This window comes from Ictidomys tridecemlineatus, chromosome 3 (assembly GCF_052094955.1).
Source record: "Ictidomys tridecemlineatus isolate mIctTri1 chromosome 3, mIctTri1.hap1, whole genome shotgun sequence".
Classification (NCBI taxonomy): Eukaryota; Metazoa; Chordata; class Mammalia; order Rodentia; family Sciuridae; genus Ictidomys; species Ictidomys tridecemlineatus.
In genome coordinates this window covers 153,268,878-153,288,122 of record NC_135479.1, presented here as the reverse complement: position 1 = coordinate 153,288,122, position 19,245 = coordinate 153,268,878, and the positions used below count along the sequence as shown (strand labels likewise).

Sequence of the window (19,245 nt, the reverse complement as noted above, 5' to 3'; positions counted from 1 at the left end):
CCTGAACTTTACCCCAACGACTTAATGGGCATTGCAAATCAATCAGAACAAAACTCAATTCCCTTCTAGTGAACCTCATTTCAGAAAATACTATTTTCCTCTAATTACTCATGTTAAAAACGTGATAAAGTAGGGCTGAAGATATAACTTAGTGATATAGTGCTTACGTAAGCAAGCCCCAGCACCACAAAAATAAATAAATAGAATGTCTAAGTTTATACTTATGTATGTGACTATTCATTTTAGTAACCATCACTAGTCTGTAAGCTCCATGAAGGTGGGGAGCCATTTTATTTATACTCAGTCTTAGAATAGTGATCAGCATGTAATAGATAAGCAATAAATATTTGTGGAATGAATGAGTGAATACAAGAAAGAATAAGACATAATTCTTCGTCCCAAGTTGTTTATAATTTTATTAGAGAAATCAACATCCATGTGTATTGTTAAAGACTAAGAAAAGTATAAAATTCAGCATCAAGAGTGTTAAGTAGTAAAGGTATTGTTCTGGGGGTTTAGAAGCAACATGATTAAGGAAAAACACACAGACAGAGGGTATGTGTAAGTTTTAGATGTTCGAACAGGAACATGAACATAATAGTAAGGAATAGCCCATCAGTGGAACTTAAATTGTGTAGGAATAGTGAAGAGTCCAATTTCAGAAACCATTTAAGAAAACGAGCCTTTCACTCGGGATAATTTGATTAATGGACATATTGGAAAGTAGAATATAAAGTAGTAGGAAAAAATACAGTACTCCAGCTGATGAGGGGGACTGTGTAGCAAACAGCAGATATCCTAAAGAATTGAGTGTGTTATATTCAGTTTTTATTTGTATAAACAAAACTCTATTGAATTTAAGTGTAAAGTTCTGGCATAAAATAATCAAAGAATTTTAAAAATCTGACTTTGAAAATTAATTTTGTTTGCAGCTGAAGAGCTCACTCATTATGCTTCAGAAAACCTTCGATCTACTAAATAAGAACAAAACTGGCATGGCCGTCAAAAGCTAGTGATCTATGGATTGAAACTGTAGAAATACTTGGAACTAATAGAAAACCTTGGGAAGAAAGTCAGAGGATGAAGGATTTTCATTGTCATATGAACATTTCCACGTTTTCATATTATTTGGATTCCTAATATGAAATTCTTTTTAATAACATTTATTTGATAATAATTATTCTCTGATGGCCTTATAAATTTATCCTTTCATTTCCTAAAACATGTTTTTAAGCTGTGAACTTCTTCAGTGAACCATGAAATATATTCTGGAATTGAAATGCTGTGATTAAAAAAAAAGAGAAAAGCAGACACTCTGAATTGAATGGTACAGCCTCTTTTCTACACTGAGGCTTGGAAGTTTGATGCTTTAAATTTATCTGTTAGCACAGAACCAATAAGCGTCCAGTAGACTGCTTTCACAGTTGAGATAAGCTTAAGAGACTAAAGAAGATAATATAAGAAACCTCTAAATTATTACTAATATTAAAGGATCAGTTTTCAGGCATACAGGACATTTCTGATTTTGTGTAAAATATTACAATATCTCCATTTATTTGGCATGCAAATTCAGTGGTCAAACCTTTGAATCTGCATGTTGATGGTTATTATCAGAAAGCTTCCTTAGCCATGTTGTATCTTTATGAAAGAGTTATTTTTTATTAAGGTAGCAGAGGTGAGATTATCTTGCCTCTTTATGCATCAAATGGCATAAGAGGCAATTTAGGAAAAGGAAATATGTAGGACACAAATGCTCAAAATGAAGAGCCATCCCCTGGGTTTAAAAAACCAGATGATGTTAAAATCTGGGCATTTAATGACAGATCAAATGCATACTTGAACTAAGCTTGGGTTCAGCTTAGCAGTCTTTCATGGAGGAAGTGACTTGTCTGGTTGAAAATAATCTGTGTATTACCTACCATTCAGTAGCCACTTATGGCTTTTGTGTGTTTGGTAGTGGGAGGGTAAGTTAGTTGGTAAGTTATAAACCAGACACAAAATTTAGCTCTTTAATAAAATACTTCTGGAGCATTTATGTCCCAATACAACTTAACTGATTGAAGCTGTTAGACAATCTTGGGCTCTTCCATAAAAAGTTTTTAGGCATTTATGTCAATACAAGTAATTTGTGAAAATAAGGACTTCTTGAGTTTACTTGAAATCAGACATTTTTCCAGGAGGTAGGAAAAGTTTGGGAAGTCATTTGACAATATTTTGATGATTGCTTTAAAACGTATACTTTAATAACATACCTCAAAGAAGATTACCAAAGTTGCTTTATAAATTAAGACTATAAAGTCAAAATTTAATTCATAAAATTTGAACCTGCTATGTAAACTGAAAATAAATAAAACCTGAAATGTCTGAGTTGTAATTTTTCTTCATTTTCTGTTTAAAAACAAAAGCAAAACATCCAGAATGCCCGATGTAGTGAAAACGTATACATGGGCCAACACTCTTAAAAATTCAGTGCAAAACAAAACCCAAGAGGTCTCTTATCTCAGGGTAATTTCATATCAAATACTCAGACTACTGGAACAGAAGTACTGGAGAGGCCTGCTGGTCGAATGCAGACTGCTGGCCACAAATCATGAGAATGAACAAGTTGGATAAATCAACAGATCTGGGAGCAGCGATGGGCCTTTAAAGGGAAGGTCCCGGAAAATGAGGGAGGTACCTCGGTAACATTTGCGCTGCTCGCCCCCAATGCCTGTTGCCGGCGTCAGAAAGAAGGCTTGCGGGACCCACTGTCTCACGTAGTTCGGAAATCCTCTGGGTTCCCAGTATTTCCGACTCCGCACCCCGTCCACATCCCGAAGGCTCGGGAGGCTGCCCCGCCGACGCGCCGCCCGCAGGCAGCCGTGGTGCTCGGGCGCGCGTGGTTACCTGGACCGCCCCGCGCCTCTGCCGCTCGGACGGGCTCCGGGAACCAGCCCTCTGGTCCGGCGCGGGGTGGGGCTTCGCCGGCTGGCTCGCGGGGCGGCGGGCGGCGCACGTGCGGGCGGGCGGGGATCCCCGGCGCCGGAGGCGGGGCACCCGGAAGCGCGCGCGGACTTGCCGCGCCGAGCCGGGCCGGCGGGGACGGCTCAGGGAGGCGCCGCCCGGGCCCCCGGCAGGCTGTGCTCACAGGTGGGCAGCTGCGGCGTGGGCACGGCCGAGCGGAGCCGGGGTCCCAGACTCTAGCCGTCACGCCAGGAGCCCCACAGAGTCGAAATTCAGAGACGCTTCCGCGCCTGTGGTGGAGCAGAGGCTTTCCCATTCGGTCTCCGCCTCTTTTTCTGCAGCCGCACCTCCGTCGGGAGAGCAGGTAACTTCCCTTCCAAGGTCATTCTCGGAGCGGGGCGGCGCTAGAGGCCCGCCCACGTCCTCCAATTTGACAGTGGAGGTGGAGACGCGCTCCGCGGGAGGCTGGACGGCGATCTCAGGGCTGCAGGGGAACCCTGTAGCGTCCCCCCAGGCGGTTGGCGGCTCCAGCATTGGGGCGCATTAGCTGGTACTAGCGAGCGTACGCTTCGCTGTTCCCTGCACCCCCGGGGGTGAGTTTCCACAGCACCCAGCCTTGGGGCGGGGACCGCTCGGCCCTTCCCGACCAGCTCCGCAGGTGAACTCTACCGCCTGCGCCGGGCATGTCCCGGGCCGCGTGGTCGGCTGTCACCATAAGAACGTCTTGTGCCCAGACGGCGCCTGCCCCAGATGGGAAGGGGTGGTGAAGCAGCTTGGAGCCCTAAGATCCTCGGAGCCCCCTGTCTGACCATATGAAGCCACAAAAGCTTGATGAAATTGGGACCCCTCCCCCACTTTCTTCTCATTTTTGATTATTCAGGCGTTGGTGTTCATCAGAGAGAGAGGCGTGGATGTATTTACACGATATGAATTGGAGTCTTTCCACCTTTACCTTTTGAGGGCTGCTTACATCTCATGGTGACAGGTGCAAATCACAGCACAGAAGGGCAGTCAGTATGAAGCCAGTGAAAAAAAAGAAAACCGAAGAACCTGAATTGGAGCCCCTGTGCTGCTGCGAATACATAGATAGAAATGGGGAAAAGAACCACGTGGCTGCTTGTTTGTGTGATTGTCAAGATATCGATGAAGGGTGTGATAGGTAAGAACAGAGCTTTTCTTGATGCTGACCCTACTGGTCCTTTTAAGAACTACCATGTGTACTTTTAGCTTTGCCATCCAGAACGCTGGATTTTGCTCTTGATTCCATTTTCAAGGATCAAAAATTGAGAATTGTTTTCTATGTCAAGTGTGGGGATTTTATAAAGATTGTATGCAGTAGTGTACACTGGTCCAGCTCAATTTACTAGAACATTATTAATTTTCATTTAAAGAGAGGTGATGGTGATGATGATGATGATGATGATGATGATGATGATGGAGAGAACAGGCAGATAAGGGTATACCAAGCAAGTTGTTATGTATATTAAAAAAAAAACTGCAAGCCAGCAGAATCTGTAAGTTTAAAATAAATACAGTAGTTCCAGAAAGTTCCTATATTCTCAGTAGCCTTTCATTAGAGACTGACTACATTCTACCTGGTTTCAAAGCACCTTGAGGTTTGAAAAATCATTTTTGTGTCGTTGCTGGTTTTGCACCTTGTTTCTGAGGAGGAGCTTCAGCCAGAAGGCATGAACCTCCTCTGGATCTACTGTTTTCAGGGTGAGCAGTGACGCCATCTTGATTGATCACATCATATTGTGCCTTTATTTCCACCACTCTCAATGATAGGAATTACTGTCCAAGAAGATAATTTTTAACATCACTGAAAAAAATGTATGTCAAACAGGAATAAACTGTTTTTTACCTACTTTCTGAATGGAAAACAAGAATGTGAGAAGAGTAGGGATATTGGACATTTGATTTAATTACTTCTGATTTAAAAAGTCATTTCTCCTGCAGATTGTTAACTTAGTCCTTGGTGCATTAATCTAGCCATGAAAAGCGTCCTCTGGGCACCACTGCAGTCTTGTACTAACGTTGTCTCATAAAGACTCCATTGCTTCTTTATAATTCTTTAGATTTAGTCTAAAATCCATACTGAGAAAATGGAACACTTTGCACTAATAAATGGTAAAATTATGCTTTTTCCATAACCGCTGTCACTTAGACCACAGCCTTTCCATTAACTTTGCTTTTTCTCCTTCCTATTCCTTAAGACTGAGGCTGTCCCCTGAACTCTCTCCTCTGCTCTCTTTATACCTTTCTCCTTTGGAGATAGAATTCCAGTGTTTCCACTGTCCCTGCTCCTCTGTATGATTCTCATGTAGTTACTCCCACTCACTTCAAAGTTCTAGTCCTACTTAATAAAATTGTCTAAAATCAAAGTTTTTCCTATTTTCTATTTTTCCATATTAACCTTAATCCATTCAGGCTTCTATAACAAATACCTTAGACTGGGAGTTTATAAATGACAAATTTATTGTTCACCTTTCTGGAGACTGAGAAATCTGAGATCAGAGTACTGGCAGAATCAGTATCTAGTGAGAGTCCTATTCCTCATAGATAGCACCTGCATCCCCACATGGCAGAAGGGGTAAGTAACCTTTGTTGGGCTTCTTTTCTAAGGGCACTCACTAATCACATGAGAGTTCTGCCTTTGTAACATAGTTGCCTCCTAAAGATCCCATCTCTTAATACAGTTGCCCTGAGGATTAGGTTCCAATGTATAACTTTGGTGGGATACCAGTGTTCAGCATTCCACCACTGACCCCTCAAATTCATGTCCTCACATGCAAAACACATTCATTCCATTCCTCAAACCTCAAAATTCTTTATTTTTCCAGGATCAACACAAAAGTCTTAAGTTCAAATATAATTTAAATATCATCTAAATCAGATATGAGTAAGATTCAAGTACAGTTCAACCTGAGGCAAATTATCTCCTAGCTATGAACCTGTGAAATAAATAAATTGTGTGCTTCTGAAATACAGTGGTGGGACATGAATAGAACGGACATTTCTAGTTCAAAAGTAAGGAGGAGAAAGGAATGAAAGCTCCTAGCCCTATAGGGAAAACAACATCCAGGCTTGAGAATAAACTTGGGCTTGAAGTTCTACCTTCCAGACATACTGAGGTGGAGAATGGGCCCCTACAGCTCTGAGTACTCCTCCCTCTATAACTTGCTGGGTGTGGCCCTCACTGAAGCTCCAATGAGTTGGAATCATGTGCTTATAGCTCTCTTTCCCTGGCTAGAGTTGCATACTCGTGGCTCTGCCAGTCTGGGGGCCCCCAGGCAGCCCTATTAGGTATAGGAAAATGGCCCTACTCCCATGACTCTGTTGGCTTTGCCCTAGTAGGGGCTCTCTGTGGTGGCTATATCCCTGTGTCAGTTCTTTGCCTTGGCCTTGAGGCTGTCATGTCTCTACAGCTCTTAAGAATTGGTACTTATGACTACCACCAAGATTTACCCCTAGAAACCCTTGGAGTGGTGGACACTGTAGCCTATACTGCACTTGGGTCCACTGGCGTCACACCTGGGCCTGCTGTGAAATGCTGCACCAGAATTTAGGGGTAAGAGACTTAAGGTGGCACTGGGCAGCAAGCCCTGAATTCTCACAGGTACACTGGGTCTTTCCTATGCAACTGTTCTGTCGTCAAGGCCCTGGCATTCTAGACTTGTATTGGAAGTGGAGCTTTCAGGATCATTCTTCCATTGCCTTATGTGAATGGCATGACTGGTCTATATACTGATCTCCTCACCCACACCCTTGGTGTTTGCCCCCAAACATACTTTCTCATTTGTTACAATATAGACAGGCTGAGAACTTCCAAATCTAAGTTCTGTTTCCATTTTGATTATAAATTCTATTTCCTAAAGTCTCCTCACATTTTATTATAAGCATTCAAGAGAAGCCATGCAGCACCTTGAACACTATTCAGAGATTTCTTCCATCAAATATCCAGTTCCATCCCTCTTGACTTATAACTTCTACAAAACACTAGGACATGAACATAATTAAGCCAAGTTCTTTGTCACTTTGTGTCAAGCCTCTTCTTTCTTCTAGTTTCTCATTTTCACTTAGACTTCATCAGAAAGGCCTTTAACCATTCATATTCTAAATATTCTGCTCATGATCTCTTAGATAGAAATTATCTAAGATTGAGGCCTTTTCTCTACCGTTCTCTTCTTTGAGCTGTCACCAGAATTGCCCTTACACAGTAATGTAGTTTTTTTTTTTTTTAAAGGATGCACTTCAAAACTCTAGCCTCTGTCCAGTTCTGAAACTGCTTCCATATTTTTAGGTATTTATTATAGCACCACCCCACTTCTTAGTACTGATTTCTATCTTAGTCTCTTTGGGCTATAACAAAATACCTTAGACTGGGGAAGTTATAAATGACAGAAATTTATTGCTAACAGTTCTGAAGACATGGGAAGACCTGGGCACGAGCACATACTGTGATTGGTGAGGGCTGCTGTCTACTTCATAGATGGTGCCTTCTTGCTGCATCCTCACATGAAAGGAAGGCAAATGAGCTCTTTTGGCTTCTTTTATAAAGTATTAATCCCATTTGCTCACATGTATGACCTGATCACTTCCTAAACTCCCCCCCTCCCTCCGCTTTTTGGTACCAGGGATTGAACCGAGGGATGTTCAACCACTAAACAACATCCCCAACCCATTTTTTTATTTTTTATTTTGAGACAGAGTCTCGCTAAGTTGTTTAGGCCCTCACTCAGTTGCTGAGGCTGGCTTTGAGCTTGAGATTCTCCTGCCACAGCCTCCCAAGCTGCTGGGATTATAGATGTGCACTACCATACCCACCCTGACCCCTTTTTTTTAAGACAGGGTCTTACTAGGTTGCCCAGGTTGGCCTTGAACTATTGGGCTCCAGGATCCTTCTGTCTCAGCCTCCCAAAGATTAGCTGGAACTATAAGTGTGCATGCCACTGTTTCTGGCAGTCCTATCTCTTAATACCAATGTGTTGAGGATTAGGTTTTAGCACGTGAATATGGGGGAACATAGACATTCAGACCATCGCATAGCCTAAGTGTGCAAAAGTGTCAACAGACACCATTCTGTTTATTAGGGTCAGGCATTTAACTCATACTGGTTTGATCTCCATTCTTCTTTGTGCAGAGCCCTGTCCCTGCTGAAGTGATGTGCTTGTCCAGGACAGGTCTTGTGCTACACTCATTCCTCTTCCTTTCTCCCTTTCTCTCCACCCACATAAATGCTAGCTGGCTATCAGGGTCAAGTACAGATCCGTTTTTTTTTTTCTACTAAGACCCCTCTGATGACTCCACCTTCTTCAGAACTCTTTTTATAATGTTTGATCATAAGAATTCATTAGATGATTATTGTTGCTTTGTCCCTTATATAGTATTTTGTAGAATTCTCATTTTGTTTGTACAGGCTGTGATTTTTTGAGATTGTTTTAAGCATATACACACCCATATCTATATATTTCTTGTATTGAGTATGTGTATATACTTATTAAATACCTATGTGTTTGTTTAAGAGATAATCTTGACTGTTAAATTTCTAAATATTATTTTCTTGTTCCTGTTTTTTAAAGTCTGAAAAGCTCATGCTTAGTAGTAAGGAAATAAAATGCTTGGCTTTTAGTCTCTTATCATTGTCCTGCTATTTGGCATTCAGTGTTCTGTAGTTTTGAATTCAGCAGACCTATATGAAGTGTCTTCTCTTTGTGCTCTTTCTGAATAGATGGCTTACGTGTAAATCAGTGCAGCCAGAGACTTGTGAAAGAATCATGGATACAATTTCTGATCGCCTCCGAATTCCGTGGCTTAGGGGAGCCAAAAAAATTAACATTAGCATCATTCCTCCACTTGTCCTTCTGCCTGTCTTCCTTCACGTGGCTTCGTGGCATTTCCTCCTGGGGGTGGTGGTTTTGACCTCCCTTCCTGTGCTGGCACTGTGGTACTACTACCTCACTCACAGAAGGAAAGAACAGACTCTGTTTTTCCTGAGCCTTGGACTGTTCTCATTGGGCTACATGTACTATGTGTTCCTGCGGGAAGTGGTTCCCAGAGGGCATGTGGGGCCCACTCGGCTGGCTGTTCTTACCTGCGGGTTGTTTCTGATACTCTTAGCCTTGTATAGAGCCAAGAAGAATCCAGGCTACCTCAGCAATCCAGCAAGCAATGACAAATCCCTAAGCAGCAGCCAAAACGAATGTCTGAGCAAAAAAGGGCAGGAGAAGACCAAAGGGTTTCCCGGAGCCGACACGTCGGGGAGTCTCAACAGCCGCACGCTGAAGGATGATCTTAAGGGCTCCTTCAGGATGTTGGCCAGCAGCCCCACCAAGGTGAAGGAGGACTGGTGTGCCAAATGCCAGCTGGTGCGACCAGCCCGGGCCTGGCATTGCCGTATTTGTGGCATCTGTGTAAGGAGAATGGATCATCATTGTGTCTGGTATGTTGGAAAAATTTGGAGGCCTGGAAAGTGTGAATTCATGTACAGCTCCCTAGTCATATTTGATCTTTGTGCTAGCCTAAAATTCCTCTCTTTCCCAGCTTTACACCTTGTAGATATTTGTGGGCTTTAGGGATGTTCCCACTTAGTCATCAGTTTTTTGAATTTCACAGATTTAGTTTCTTCAGTTATTTCCTGAAGGAGAAAAACGCTTTGGGTGTGGTTTTCCTTTTTCTTTCTTTTTCATTTTGCAATTTTCCTTGGAACTACTCATTTATTTTCTCCTTTCTAATAGAGTTGAATGTTTTTTTAAAAACAGAATTTATCAGCATATGTGTATTTTTCTCTGCTATTCTTTTTGAACAGAGGGCTCGGGAACATGTTCTCCTATTTTTAGATAACTCTTTTGTTCTCTTGCCATACACCCTTAATGATTTTTGATGCTAACAGTAATTTCCACTCAACATTATGGAGTTGAAGCGCTATCAGATAACTACTTATTTGCAGAAGGATGGGCTTCTTTTATACCTTCTAGCTGGCCAGTGGCTGAGGAACTCATGTAAGGTTCATTAGATACACAGTGCAACATTTAAAGATAACGTCTGCAGCTTTATGGAGTTACTCTACACTGAAGGGAGAATTGAGTATTCAGGTACAGGACTGCTGTTAAGTAGCATGTTTGTAGCTTCATTGCTCTTAAGGTAGTTGTGATAATTGAATTGTGTTTTTTGGCCATATAGCTTACCTCTTCTTAGCAGGGGATGCAGGAGAAGGTGAGGGTGCTGGAAAGGCCAGGAGGGCATCGGAGGGGAACTCAAGTGTACAAGCCAAATACAGGGGCAGCTCTTTTCTGGGACTTTGTCTTTAGGGTAAAGGTGTTTCCATTTTTAGATATTCTACTTCTTTGTCTTCATCACTTATTCCTGTGTGTGTATATATGCTAGTTTGCGAAGGGCCTCACAGCCTCTCCCAAGTGAAATCTACTTGGCCTATCTGAGCATCTTGGTGTGCAGTAGGCAGGAGAGACTGCTTGTACATCCTGCCCTACAAATGGCCATGACACCGAACTATTTTTACTTGACAAGTAGCCTGTATGTTATCAGGTTACCCTACACTATGTTTCTAACCTCTTTGATCCTTTTAATAATCTCCTGTACTGAATACTTCTGACTTAGCATTGTTAAAGATTTCATAACTCTACCGTGTAGCTTCCTTCTTTATTTAGCATGGTGATGGTACTATTGACTCTCTTTGTCACTTGCTAATAGACTTTGCTTATTAATACCAAGGAAGAGGAGTTAGGAGTGTAGCTCTATGGCAGAGCCCTTGCCTAGCATGTGCAAGGCGCTGGGTTCAATTTCTAACATGAAATAATATCAACATATGTGTATATATTTTAAATGATTCCTTAGCTAGGTCTGCTTTTTGCTTTTTTAAAAAATTAAATGATAATGATTCTACTTGGTAAAGAACATAGAATATAGGTATTGCTCAGTTTGACAAGTTTTAATTTTTTAAAGTTGAAAAAGAGAACTTAACATTTTAATAACTGAATTACATTATTCTTATTTTAAAAGCTTTCTTATTGTTTAAGTTATATAAAGAACCTTTAAAATATGTTTGCTTTTCATCCCCATGCTGTTTCTAGGATAAACAGCTGTGTTGGAGAATCAAATCATCAAGCATTTATACTTGCTCTTTTGATCTTCTTGCTCACTTCGGTGTACGGGATAATGCTGACCTTGGACACCATTTGTAGAGATAGAAGTGTCTTCACTGCCCTTTTCTATTGTCCTGGAGTTTATGCAAATTACAGGTGAGATATGTATCCCAAAGTTGATACACTCAGCCAGGAAGTAATGGATGTTGTCATTAACAGGAGCTGTTATTTGCTGTTAAGTTAGGATTTGTTCAAAATGAAGGACAGGTTATAGGGATCCTGGGTATCCCTGAAATTGCCAATAAAATTGTGTTGTGGTTATATGCATTTTTCTAGGGTGATGTCAAAAGGATTGTTAATACAAAAACTGAGGAGCTAGTACTGTACAGACAGGCCCAGGCTTAATCAGGAACTTTCAGAGTCAAATGACCACTTGCACACCCAAGGTAACAATAGTGAAACTGAAATAATAAATATAACCAGCAATACCAGGAATCATTTTTCACTTTATTGCTACTTTCAGGTGCTCTTTAGTCCAACCTTAATTTACTGCTTCTGATTCTTTTGAAAAGTGCTTATGATCTTTATAACCTTTCTTTTCTTTCTTACTTCTCATGGTTTTTCCTGTTCTTTTTTTTTTTTTTTAATCACTCATGATTACTATGGTATCTAGGTCAAAATTTCCTTAGGCATTATTAGGTGGGGGCCTGTTTATACCCTTAAAGTTTTCAATGCAGTGGCAAAAACTGGAACTCTTCAGAGTTGGCCTTGTCACCCCCACCCCTCAACACCATGCGCTTCCCTGCAGCATTCTTTTTCCTTTCCTCCATTGTCCGCAAAGGTTGTGGTACTTTCCTCTTTCTTTTCATTCGCCTTTCTTCAGAACCATCCCTGCTTTCTCCACATAGTATCCTATATGAATTCTTTTTTTTTTTTTTTCAGTCTATGGACAGATTTCCCCACTGTTACTCTAGATTGGGACATTTATGGGTGTTATTAAAATAGATTGGTTCTCTTCCTCAGGGCACAATTATTTCCTAGACGACTGGAGACTGTTATCTAGTTTTGGAATTCTTAGCTGACACTGTGGGTAATGAATGTCCTTCCTGCAGCAGAGCCTGTTGCCATGACATCATGGAACCCCAATTTTCTCTCTCCATGTATAACCCAAAAGAACTCCAATTCCTGTGATAACAGACTCTGGTTCCATGACTCTCCCTGTAGAATCCTGCATCCTAGGAAACACCATCATCATCCAATGTTCATTATGTGGTGCCTAATGTAGAGCCCATCAGAAATGTACATCAAAACACCAGTTATGATTCTACCCTTCCACATAGAGATCAGCAGCCCTGCACATTCTGCCACCCATTGAAATCCTATTCCATGTATATCCAAGGAGAGCAAATCTGTCCTAGGAATTTTGCATTAATAGAACACAAGTTTCAAGGATCTCCATGTAGAGCCCTTCAGTGATGTGGAAACACCCATCACAAATCTCCAGTCCCTGATCTCCAATATGAGTCCATCAACCATGAGAATCCACATCATAGAACGAGTGAAATGGTTCTCCACAAAGAAACAACATTCCTATACAAGAAAACCTCTATGCTGTGACTGTAAACATAGTGCCCAGCATCCTGGGAATTGTGCAATTAATAGAATCCTAGTTATTTGGATCTTTGTATAGAGCACAGGAAGAGCTCCAATTATGAAGTTAATTTTCCTTAGTCTTCATGTAGAGTCCAGGAACACTGCGAATCCTGCCATCTTAGAACCTTAGTTCTAAGAACCTTAGTTCCCTGGGACTTCCATGTACCACCTGCAGCATTCCAGGCCCAGCCATCATTGAAGCCCATTTCCCTGCATCTCCACATAGAGTCCATCAGCCTGTGAGTCCTGCCAACATAGAACCATAGTGCCTTGCTTGAACATAGAGTCTAGCAGCACTGCATATCCTGCCGTCAGAAATTCAGAGTTCTCTGAAATTTCCTTATAAATTCAGCAGCTCTGCAAGTTCTGCTAACAGAAAAATCCAGTTCCTTGCTTTCCATAAAAAAAAGAAAGAAGCATCCCTGACAATCTTTGCACTATAGAATTCCAGCCCCTGCATCTACATGCAAACCCTGGTAGTTCTGAATATCCTTCTACCATAGATATCCATATCCATCCGCTGCACATAGAGTTCAGCAGCCCAGCATATCTTGTCATCATAGAATCCCAGTTCTATGGAAATACATGAAACCCCCTGCAACATGGGAGTCCAGACATTCCTTCTAGTCCCTCTATTTCCCTGGCATTCAACATTTATTCCAGCAGACCTAGGAGACCTGCCATTGTAGAATCTTAGTTCTCAGGCTCTCTACATACAAGCTACAAGATCTGTGATTCTTTCCATGATAGATACAAGTACTCTGACTCTATTCTAGATACAGTGTCTTGGGATTATAGACAGCAATTCCTGTCTCTCCAGATAAATCTCAACTCTGCTCATCCTACCTGTCTGTGCTCTGTGGGGTGATTGAAATGAACTAAGGAATACAACCCCACTGTTGGTTTTTACTCCACTCTGCAGGTGATTCATGTCACATCATCTTTTTTTTCTTTAAATACTTTTTTAGTTGTACGTAGACACAATATTTTTATGTGGTGCTGAGGATCGAACCCAGTGTCTCACACATGCCAGACAGGTGTGCTGCCACTGAGCCACAACCCCAGCCTCTCATGTCACCTCATTTTGATGGTGAGGTTCTTGGATTTAATCATTTCTGAGGCCCTTTTCAGCTTTACAAAAGAAGATTCTGAGTGAATTTATCTCCAAATAACTCTCCATTTGCTCATGTTTGAATGGATATAATCAAATAGCATGTGTGATTAGGCATCTCCTCCTCACAGCTTCATTGATGAGCCTAAAAGGAGCTTTGCTGCCTTGTAAGGTAATTTGTTTTAGGAAGCTAAGTTGGAAATGTTGTAGTGCTCCTGCAGATCTTATAATTGAGGCTACTAAGTATTGAAACTTGCTTTCTACTTTGTGTTTGTCTGCATTGGACTAGAAAAAGAATGGAGATTAATAACTTAAGCACGGTTCCTAGGTTCCCATTGCAACTTCCTAGGGGACATTTTTGGCAAACTTATGGCATCTTCATTTTCTCCTATGTTAGGTACATTTTAGGAATTACACATTCATTCATCAAACAGATGTTGAATGTCATTGTGTCAGGGCTGTGTTGGTTGTGTGGAAGATACAAAATGTAAAAAACTGCCCTTGCTATTCTAGTATAACATACTAGAAACAGAGGCACTGATGATTATAAAATACAGTAGAACATGTTAGTTCTTGTAAATTAAACCAGCTATTGGTATTCTGAGGGTAGTAAGGTATTTTTAAGTTTGGAGGATTGGAAAAAATGGCAAAGTCCTTAGTAATAAGTAGAAAATGTATAAAATGTGAGTATGGTAAGGACTCTATGTGACAAAAATGGCAGTAGCCCTTTTCTCCGTTCACAGCTCGGCTCTGTCCTTCACCTGTGTGTGGTACTCTGTGATCATCACAGCGGGTATGGCCTACATCTTCCTGATCCAGCTGATAAATATCAGCTACAATGTGACAGAGCGGGAAGTCCAGCAGGCCCTTCGACAGAAGACCGGGCGCCGGCTCCTCTGTGGGCTCATCGTGGACACAGGCCAGTACAATAGGGGCTTCCTGCGGAACTGGCAACAGTTCTCCACCCTGGGCACACGTGCATTCCACCACCCTGCTGAGGACATCGTCTGAAGTGCCTTCTGTGCGGCTCTGAGGAGTGGCTCCTCCCTCCAGCTCCTTTCCATTTTACACTTCAGTGTCCATGCAGGATGTTCATTTTTTCCCCAGTTCCTTACAGGCATTATAGGGCCATGCTCAGGTTTGGATACTGGACTGGAGAGAAATTAATTTTTCTGACTTCAAACATAAGAGATTTTTATATCGAAGCAGTAAAAGTAGAGCCATTCCTTTCCAGTCACCTTATTAATTGACTGAATCACCAGAGGTTGAAAAGGATGTGGATTGCTATTGCACAAATTGATAGAAGCAATTCCTATCCATTAGCATGGCAGGAGGAGTTTGGGATTAGGAGAGCTTCTAGTCCCTCTTTCAATTTTTTAATAGCCATGTGACCCTTAGTCGAGTCACTTTCCCAAGTCTCAGGTTCATCTGTAGCATGGGGTACTGATGCCTGCCCTGGCTACTTCACAGAAGATCATAGGAGGGTCACACAAGGGTCACATGAGGATGAGGGATGTGGAAAGCACTATGAAACAATTTAAGCACCTGAATATGTGAAATGTTATTAGGAAAATCCCAAGACTGAAGAAAAATGTTGTGGTTCAGAATACTAAAGCCAATATTATTAGGGTTATCAGTTTTCAGCATATAACATTGTACAGTTATGGGAATTTCTCCTTAAGTATTAGATATTAACTACTCACACGGGGCAAGAGATGATGAGATGGACTGATTCTGGTCATCTGATCTTAAAAGGACAGTTGATAACAATGATGAAGATAATTATTATCAATGTAATGTGTAGTGGTCATGAGTATAGGAAATGAGTTATTTTTATTTTTTTACGTGTTGTATTTACTGTAACAGACTCCAAAAGGTATTGAAGGATTGAAGGGTTTTTTTCCTCTTTCTGTGTTTCACCTGGTAAGGTACTAGCACACAAGATAGTGGCTGGAAGAAGAACAGCACTCTTATATTAGGGAGTCTTTTTCTTGGTAGGGAGACTTAATTAATATCAAGGGCTTGTTTTTTTTTTATTCTCTACATACATGTTTCAAGTGCTGTAACTTATAGCACCAAATTGCAAAAACCAGTCTAGTGGCAGTCACATTATTCTGGCATAAACTTTGAGGAGTTGATTGACATCTTCCCACTTAACTTACACATTAATTTCCATTCACTCTTTCCTACATAAAGTATCTCACTAGGAGAGAAAAACAGGGTATATGTGGCTTACTTTCATTAATGCATTCTTCCCTCATTTTCTCCAAAGTAATAAGTTGTTTCTTTAATCATATCTCAAAACTGGAAATGTATTAGATGGAATATTTATATAGAATGGATCATTCTGCCATAGAATTAAGAGTGCATTTCATATAGGGAAAATACTCTCTTGAAATGTTTGATTTTATACATGTACTGTTCTGCAATCCCAAAGATAATTCTTGAGTCCTTAAATTTGCCTTGGCTTGTTGCTTAATATAGGGGAAATACTGCTAGCTTTTTCCATCAGACAGTGCATCCTGCTTTAGCAATAGATTTGTACGTGTTAAGAGGAAATACTACTTCCTACAATTCTGGGTAGCACCATCCCGAGTCTTGTCATTAGTTGACATTCTTCTTAAGATATTGTCATTACATTTTTATTCAGGCATGTCATTACTCTCCCCAGAGATGGATTGTTTAACAAATGATAGGCTTTGTGTTCCATTGGGACGAGCCAAAGACCCAGCCTGGGAATGCCAGCAGACACTGTGGTTTCTACAGTGATGCCCTCTCTCTGGCCCAGAGTCAAATATTCTTTTAGAATTGAAGTTGGCTCTGATATAACTAATTTCTTTCTGTGTAGGTTTTAGATACGAGAGTTGGTAATAATGTCAAGGACAGCGTTATGTAGGCAGAAATTGGTAGTTTTCATGTGTCTTGAGCCCCAGCTAAATAGCTAACTCTGATTATCTAGTGATTGATAATAAAAATTCATAGATACATCAGTATAGTCACTTATAATAACTTGCCACACAGTAAATAGCAATCCAAATGTGATGTGAGCTGGGTGCAGTGGCACATGCCTGTAATCCCAGTGGCTTAGGAGGCTGAGGCAAGAGGATTGCAAGTTCAAAGCCGGCCTCAGAAAAAAGCAAGGTGCTAAGCAACTCAGTGAGACCCTGTCTCTAAATAAAATACAAAAAAAGTGCTAGGGATGTGGTCCCCAGTACCAAAAACCAAACCAAAAATATGATAACAGTAGTACAAAAAGACCAACGTCATCGAGGAGATTTAGGAATGATCACCATCTCTGTAACATCTCACTCCTGACATTGATTACCTGGATGAGGCAACTCAGTGTCCCTTACTTGGATGGGAACTGCTTACATATTATTCTGGCTTATTGGAATTAAGATACTTGGTTTAAATTCCTTAAGAACTCATGATTGTCAGTTTACTGAAAAAGCTCAAACCTGAAGGAAGCTCATTGTTTTTGTGGAGTAAAAGCTTTCTGAAGTGTTTAAACCAAAAGGAGCAGCAAACAAGGATCTACATGTGCACAGTGTTTCTGTAGTCTCTGCAACATCCTTGGTCTAGACTTTTGAGCCATTTTATAATCTGGAACCATCTAAGGGATTTCATTATAGGCCTTGGTTCTCTCTGGAGGGCAAGAGAATTTACTGTGGAGTGTTTGAAAGGACAAGATCTCTCTGTTTGAGGCATCCCAGAGAAATATCTGGTAGTTGTGGTAGTGAAGAATTGCCCTGCAAATCTATATCCCAGCAGTCCCTTGGCCATAAGAGCAAACTCCTTCCCATCACTCTCATGTCTCTCCCTTTCTGGTTGCCTCACATCCCCAGACTCTGTTAGGAAACATTCTGGATGTGAAGCTTAATAAATTGCCTGTTATATTCTGGCCACTTACAGAATTATCATACCACTGTGTATGATACCCACAAAATACTCCTGTTGTTCTAGCTGGGTGCTTCTGAAATGAGCAGACCATTAACAATGCCTCTTTGATAGGTTACTCTGATGCTGCTAAAGTAAAGCCTTAAGTTTGTTTTCAGGATAGCATACTGCTTCTTTCACCCTCAGCTACATTTGTGTTTGTCTTTAGGATGTTATAAATCTTTACTCTCCGAGTACTGTTTTCCTTTGGTGAGTGAAGTGATTATTGTCTTCCACTGTTCCATCTGCCTAGAAGTAAGATTGCTACAGACTTCCTCTTATGCAATAGTCCTTGGTACTTCTAATATTTTTAAAAAGAGAAAATTTTCTATACTAGAATCTCTCACTGCCAGAAAACACAATGCCAGTAAGTTTCTGTGTAATACTTAACAGACTTATTTCCTTGGTTAGGAAATTAGCTTTTTATTATGAAGCTCAATTAATAGAAGCAAAAATATGACACTAGAAGCACAGTTTTAACCAAGATATTTAAAAATCAATATTCTGTGAGGTTTAAGGATCTCTGTCAACTAGGTAAATAGGTTTATATGAATTATTTCATTTTAGCCATATTTTGGTACCCTGCATTTTAAAGAAGAATTTTCTCAAACAAGCAATGGATGATAAGAGACTTTTGCTTGAGGCACCTGTTTGGGATCCAGTGTTCTCGGCAGTTTGACAAGTGTGCCATTTTATATCCAGCACTGCAAAGTCGATGCAGGGGAGAATCAAAGCCATGCTGAACTTAATATCGAATAAAACTCAGTATGTTCTTGTGGATGTTTGCTGTGATTAATATAAACTGTTTGAAGGATCAGCTAAGTGTAATCCTGTTGCTAGTATAGTTATCCCCACTCTGGCTGGCACTGAGTGAGCTCACTGGAGTACCAGCCATGGGCCACAGACTAAATGGTCAATGGAAACACATTTCTTAGAGGCTGTGATCATCTCCAAGTGGGGCCTGTGACTTACTAGTGCTTTAGTCTTCAAATAGCACCTTTCACCTCTAGAAATTCATATTTATAAGGCAAAGCTTTAAAACCTCAGCTAGTCTATTTTAATTGTTGATGCAACTGAAGTTCTGTGTTTCTTCAGCTGGATCCATAGACAAGATGCCATGTCACAGAGCTTGTAAGCTCAACTTGAGATCCTTCTGTCTAGGTGATTTGATGGTTTGAGATGTTTGGGGCCTTTTCATTTTATTACATTTCTGGGCCTGATGTTGGACTAAAGGAAACCCAGAAGTATTTATTTAATATTAAAAATTTAATATTTAATGGAACTGGCCCAGTGACATTAAAGGGATTTCTGAAGTCAACCTGGAGGCCATGGATTACATATTGCACTGTTTTTATACCTGTATTCTTATCCTCTTATCACCTCAGAATCAGATGCAAGGCCTTTTAAATCAAGATTTTACAAATTACTGCCATTTGTGTAAAATGATATCCTGTGACTACGTTGTTTAAATGGAAAATAAAGTGCTTTCTTTAAGGAAAA

The 19,245-nt window shown here is 40.8% G+C and overlaps 3 protein-coding genes across 9 annotated transcripts in view; 2 read left to right on the top strand and 1 right to left on the bottom strand.

The window, feature by feature from the left end:
- Gramd1c (GRAM domain containing 1C) overlaps positions 1-2,364 on the top strand; it is an 84,108-nt gene extending 81,744 nt beyond the window's left edge. For all 6 annotated transcript variants that reach the window (XM_021727937.3, XM_021727936.3, XM_040270352.2 and 3 more), the window contains one exon: positions 933-2,364. In XM_021727937.3, coding sequence (XP_021583612.1) covers positions 933-1,013 — 81 coding nt within the window. In that variant the 3' untranslated portion in view covers positions 1,014-2,364. The remainder of the gene's footprint in view (positions 1-932) is intronic.
- Positions 1-3,259, bottom strand: part of LOC144376409 (uncharacterized) — a 24,940-nt gene extending 21,681 nt beyond the window's left edge. The window contains exon 1 of the mRNA XM_078044205.1: positions 2,678-3,259. Within this exon, the coding sequence (XP_077900331.1) occupies positions 2,753-3,259 (507 nt within the window). The 3' untranslated portion in view covers positions 2,678-2,752. The remainder of the gene's footprint in view (positions 1-2,677) is intronic.
- On the top strand, positions 3,172-19,245 carry Zdhhc23 (zDHHC palmitoyltransferase 23). 2 transcript variants are annotated; one of them, XM_021727938.3, is made up of 5 exons: positions 3,172-3,307; positions 3,824-4,102; positions 8,675-9,385; positions 11,034-11,201; positions 14,553-19,245. In XM_021727938.3, exons 2-5 carry the CDS (start codon positions 3,960-3,962, stop codon positions 14,818-14,820), a joined length of 1,290 nt encoding a protein of 429 aa, XP_021583613.1. In that variant the 5' UTR covers positions 3,172-3,307; positions 3,824-3,959; the 3' UTR covers positions 14,821-19,245. The 2 variants fall into 2 exon arrangements, with proteins under 2 accessions (XP_021583613.1, XP_005327658.1); XM_005327601.5 differs by lacking the exon at positions 3,172-3,307 and adding an exon at positions 3,335-3,536.